Below are 5,907 nucleotides of genomic sequence, written 5' to 3'. Positions count from 1 at the left end.
GGTCTTCATCGCTGGTTCTTGTGACTCACAGTCTTTCAGTCTGTTTTCCAAGACTGCTGATTCAAAACAAATCTAATAACTCAAGAAAGCAAATAAAACTCCCTAAGCCAACTAAAATATGTAAAAAAAAAAAAGCATACAAGTGAAGCATCCTTTTAACATCCTACCCTTTCTAAACACAATACAAACAGTTGTAAAGGTAATAAAAATCATTTCCCACAATTTCTGCCAAAACCAGACTCCTACCAAGGTTAAATGATAAATGTTAGGTGTTGAAACCTTCTGATCTATGACATGGCAGTCAGACGTGCATGAGTCAGCAGAGACACTATTAATAGTCTCCAGAAACTTGTAAGGAATGCAACAGGTCCAGGAAACAAACTACTTCAAAACTCTGATTGCTTTGGAAACTAATCCAATTATATGAACACTAATGAGCCAGTTGAAAAATCACTGGACTGCTTTATTTTTTTGCTACTTTTAGCAGTAAAAGCCTCAAAAGCAATTTACCAGACATCCATAGAAATGAATCCCCTACAGCAACCTATCAATATGTCTGATTAGGACAACATAACTGCAGCAGACAGCCACCACCACTTCTCCACAGCAGCTGATGATCTGAAACCATCCGTCTGCGCCTCAAACTTCCACCCTCGTCCGTCTTCATTAGAAGCTCTCACAGAGCTGCCGCTGCTGCTCAGGAGAGGAGCTAGACGTTGATTAGCCAGGCGTTTAATGACTACCAGGCAACGGAGGAATAAACGGCAAGTCTGGGAAACTCCTCGCTTTCCTGTTTCCTCCGGGGAGTCTGGATGGATGGTTGGATGGATGGATGGATTTCCCCTTCTCCAGAGTCCAAGTAGCAGCCCTTAGTGCTCCTTATCCAGCATGGTCATTAAACAGGCTTCCCCTTCCATCTATTTACGCCTTAAATCAATCTTTCCTGGTAAATTAATATGTCTTGTTTTCTGTGTGATGCCTTCTTGACCCTAAAGGCTTACAAACTCAATTGAGCTTTGAAGTATTAAGCGTTTAGCTCTGAACACTGTGTAGTGAAGATAAAAGTCTGCTTCATATGGTTTACATTGCTGACTTCTAGTCTCAGTTTAACCTGACGACATGCTGCTGGGTTAAAGGTGCTAACCAGCATGTCTGCATGCATCAGCCTTGCATAATTAACCTGTGCAATACTCTGGAATACCAGCTGCAGGTAGGAATTCCCAGCTGTCACACAGGTGACATTCTTTGCATACCGTCACAGCTATTGCTGGGAAATGCAAGCAGGTATTTGACATGCTGCTGTCAATATTATCTAACAAAGAGATAAGTTAGAAAAACTAACCGGAAGATCACCTTCTAATGAGGTCATGCTGAAATATTTAGCATACAGTATAAAAAAAAAAAAAACTAGGAGGAGATTTAATGTAATACAAATATAAAAATACAGATTATATGAATAATTATATGTCATAAAAACAAACATGCATTAAACAGCTCTGTTGTAAAGAAAACTGCATCAAAATGCAGAATGTGATGGTGTTAGACTGCTAGTTGACAGTAATGGCATGAATGTCCGATAATCCACACAGGATTATTTGTCTCTGGAGATCTTCAGTCCATGATAAAGTGTTTCTATTGTAACATGATAACTTCATAAAACACAACTTTCTGCTCCTGATATCTGCTGTCCATTTAAAATATCTTAAAGTTGACAGCTGTAGTCTTTTCTTTTTTTTCTTTTCCTGTTCCCCGACCATATTTTTCAGTTTATTTTGCTGTATTCTTACTCCAATTTAGTGAGATTTCGATAAATCACACAGATTAACATTCAAATAATCTGTTTCAATCCCACAACTGTCTCTTTCAATGCAGCCACTTAAAGTTTCATTCTGTCAGGGCAATATTTCCAATATTATTTCGGGGTTAGACGGTAACAAGTTAGAAAGAAAAAATACAAATGATGCAACACAGCTAGATATGTAGGACGATGCTGCTGCAGTTAATATGTTTAATGCTCTTTTTTTAATTCTCCCAAGAAAATAAAAATTAGATAAAACATTAGAAAGATTTGCACAATTAAGGCTCCTCTGCTGAAAGATAGAGGGAAGATAATAATCGTGAAAGTTGTCTACATACAATACGACTCACATCTTTATTTAATATTAGAAAAAAAGGTTTCAAGTCTCTTCATGGAGGCTGTCTGGACTAATAAATGCTTTTGGGTTTTGTATGGCTGCCTGGTTGTGAGGCTGCAGTATTAAAGGTTTGTAGATATTCCCAGATCAATGATGATAAGGAAAGCCGACCAACGGCTTGAATGGATCATCATTAGGTCAATGAATGAATAAATAAAGAACAGAATGGAACTGTTCCCCCAGATAAAATCAATGCTTTGCAGGGCCAAATGTTTCAACACTGATAAAAATAAAGTTTAACTTTTAATTGTTACTTAACATATTTCTCTAATTATAATAAAAAAAAACTTAATGCATTCTAAATTATATATTTTTTTTGCAAAAAAGTCCAATTACTTAAAAGAATGAATTGATCTAACATAATATTTTTCTCTCCGTCACTCCTCTAATCCTGGTTAACTGGATTTCAACTTCTGCTTCAAATTCAGACTAATGATGAGACGTCTTCATTCTGATATAACAAGGTGATTTTAAGGGTTCAGAAACAAATATGAAAAAGTCAAAGAAAGACATGATTGTAACTCTCTAATGGCGTAAACATCTTTATTTGTAAAACTGTGAGGAAACGTTTCCATACATTTACAGAAAAAGCGACGAGAGAAGAAAACATTTTCAAAAAGTTTATGCCTACATCAAATAATATTTGCTTTGCTTCTAAATCTAAATGTCATAGTTTCAAATTGAAGACATAAACGCATATTTGTGTTTCATTTAAAATTCTCCATATGAAGCAGGAAAGAAAATAGATGCATTGATAAAATACATAATACATGCAAAGGTTAAGTTGCTAGTGTCTATACATAGCAACATAGCAACGGGTTACTGACATACACTGTACTGCAGCTATTAGTTGCATACCGTTTTTCGCTCAAAATGTCCCCTCCTCAAACTGAAAAAAACTAAAATAAATCATATTTACTCCAGCTTGCAGAACTCTGCAGTTGCTCCGTCTGACAGCCAGAGTCCAACGTAAAGAGGCTCTGTGAATGTGGTCTGGACTTTATGGAGGAGAGTCATGGTTTTAGAGACGCTGTAGAACGACAGAACACCTGCGGACTGATCCACATAAACTCCTAATTTGGAGGACCATGTGCCTGGGATGGACATTCTGATCCTGTTGTGCCTGAACTCACAGCTGTTCTTGAAACAATCAATAGCCCAAGATTGACTATTTTCCCCAAACATACATTGGCTGAATGTCCCAGCTCTGCTGATGCCTTTGTAACAGATGGCCACCATGACTCCCCTGGTGTTTCTCTCCACTTCCAGGTAGCAGCGGTTAGTTAGAGGCTGTTGACTCAGGACCTGCCAGGTGTACGCAAACCTTTCCGGGTGGTTGGGATAGTTCTGTTCTTCACCTATACAGGTGACTTTTCGGTTCTCTTTGTCTAGCATTAGGTTTGGGTTAGCAGTGTCTGGATTGAGGGTGATTTGACATGCATATTGAAGAAATTGAGCTCTAGTTTGTAAAACCTTCCTGGGTGTTTTAATTCTTCCCAGTAAAACATCAGGACTCCTTTCAGGAAGTTTGTTTGTTTTTATAAGATCAGGATTCTCTTTTCTATTGATAGGGAGGAATTCCTCCGTTTCTTTACCCAAATCACCATTTTGTGCAAATCTAACCGTTGGTTCTTCCCTATACAAGTCCAGTGAGACCTGTCTAGAGTGTCTGGAATCACGAAATCTAGGCTTTGAAAAGTCAGCTCTGTTCAGATTGGGACTAACGAGGGTCTGTAAGATTCTGCCTTGAACAAACTCAGCGGTGGTCTGTCCATGCTCTGGTTTGATCTGAGAGGACTTAAACCGGGTCTCCTCTGGTTCTGTTTGTGGTGTGGTGGGAAAACTCGCTCCAGTGATTGCAAGAATAATCTTTTCACATTCTTCATCAAGAACCTTGTGCAGTCTCTTTTTGGCCTCGCTAACAGTGGCAGTAACCCTCTCAAAGTTCCGCTGGCGGCGGAGCCTGATGCTTGGCTGACCTTTAGGTTCACTCAGACGAGACAGTGAAGGATACTTTAACAGGAAATGGGTATGGTCTTCTGTATGGTACAGTTTGTCCAGCTCCACATCCTTCCTGTTCAACTCTTTAACCTCATCCTCCAGCTTGTTCCTAACGTTTCTGAACCGACCCACCTCAGAGTTCTGCCGGGAGAGCATCTTTTGCTTCATATGAGCTAGTTTTTTCTCAGTTGTCCTAATGAAGTCAGTAAAGACCTGGTCGGTGGAGCTCAGTGCAATGCCAGCGGCATTACTTAGTGAATCTTCCTCCTGCTGAAAAGCTTCCACATCTTTCCTCTTCTCCCGGATCATCTGCTGGACTTTTTGTCTAACTGTCTGAAGATCCTTCTGCCTGTCTGCCCTCTCAGCAGCCGTGGAGACTTTGATGTGGCCTTTGTGATCATCCTTGGAGCAAAGGTAGCAGATGCAGCGCTGATCGGTCCGGCAGAACATCTTCATCACTTCTTGATGCTGAGGGCAGATGCTCTCCTCGAGGTCGGCAGTTGGTTCCACCAACTTGTGCTTCCTTAAAGGTGGCACTTCATTGTGAGGCTGGAGGTGCGTGGCACAGTAGGAAGCCATACACTGGAGGCAGGATTTTATGGCTTTTACCTTCCTGTCAGAGCAGAAATCACACACTACAGCTCCAGGTTCTACATCACCATCATTATCTGGAGGTCCAGGCTGGACGTCAGGCGGATCTTTCTTCCTTAGCTCTTGAACTACCAGTTCTATCATGCTGTTTTTTACCAGAGTAGGCCTCGACATGAAGATCTCCCTGCATTGCGGGCAGCTGTAAATGCCTGAATTTTCTTCACTGTCTAGGCGCTTGTTGATGCAGGTCAGGCAAAAGCTGTGACCGCAAGGTACAGACACTGGATTGTTGAGCAGATCTAAGCAGAGCGAGCAGCAAAATCTGTCGCGTTCCAGTTGAATCCCCTGTGCCATCTTTTCCTCCGTCAGCAGCAGCTACCAGAAAACTAAAAAGAAATGACTGGAGGTGCTTGGCTTCATCAAAACATATACAGCTGAGAGGGGGGTGGCAATTCAAGCTCCGCTTCATTCCAGAAATGGGCGTGGCTTCAAACAGGAAGGTTGTTCTTAGTTCCTGTAAGTTATGATGATACCAGTTGGGGATTTTACCAGAATAGCAGAACGATTGCATGTCATTCTGACAGGTCATTGTTGTGTTACATAAGTATTAAGATATGTTATCAGTTTTTTAGTAAAAGTTACATAAAAATGGCTGGTATTTACTTGGCAGTGCAAGTGTCTAGTAAACTGGTTTAACATTTCCAGATATTTTGTCATTTTATGGAACTAATGTATACAAGGATGTAATGCCTAAAAGATGCAGAGTTGGGGGGTATATAAACCTACAACTGCGGCCTTTAACAACCCATTGTTTAAACGAAATAAATAACGTGAAAATAATGTAGATAAGTCAGACAACAATGCTACTTTAACTTTACTTAAACAACAAGAGAGAAGTTTTTTTTATAAGAGATGTAGGTCAATGGATTTAGCCCTTTTGTTCAGACTGTGAGCATAGATGGCAAGCCTCTTAATGTGGACTAATAAAACATTTAACTACTAAAAACCTGCATTTGGATGGAAACCAATACGTATCCTTGTTGTTGTAAAGCTAATGAATCTTAGGAGATTGCTCCTTTCCACAAGCAGGACCAACAGATTGCTGAACTCCTTTGTTCCC

General features: G+C 40.1%; 1 protein-coding gene across 1 annotated transcript; it reads right to left on the bottom strand.

The window, feature by feature from the left end:
- Positions 1-3,007: 3,007 nt before the first annotated feature.
- On the bottom strand, positions 3,008-5,164 carry LOC107102628 (tripartite motif-containing protein 16-like). The gene has a single exon (XM_015402005.1). The coding sequence runs from the start codon at positions 5,139-5,141 to the stop codon at positions 3,111-3,113; it is 2,031 nt and encodes a 676-aa protein (XP_015257491.1). The 5' UTR covers positions 5,142-5,164; the 3' UTR covers positions 3,008-3,110.
- Positions 5,165-5,907: the final 743 nt, after the last annotated feature.

The sequence above is a fragment of the Cyprinodon variegatus genome, unplaced genomic scaffold (genome assembly GCF_000732505.1).
Source record: "Cyprinodon variegatus isolate N-32 unplaced genomic scaffold, C_variegatus-1.0 Scaffold1284, whole genome shotgun sequence".
In the NCBI taxonomy this organism is placed as follows: domain Eukaryota; kingdom Metazoa; phylum Chordata; class Actinopteri; order Cyprinodontiformes; family Cyprinodontidae; genus Cyprinodon; species Cyprinodon variegatus.
This window is presented reverse-complemented; position numbering and strand designations above follow the sequence as displayed.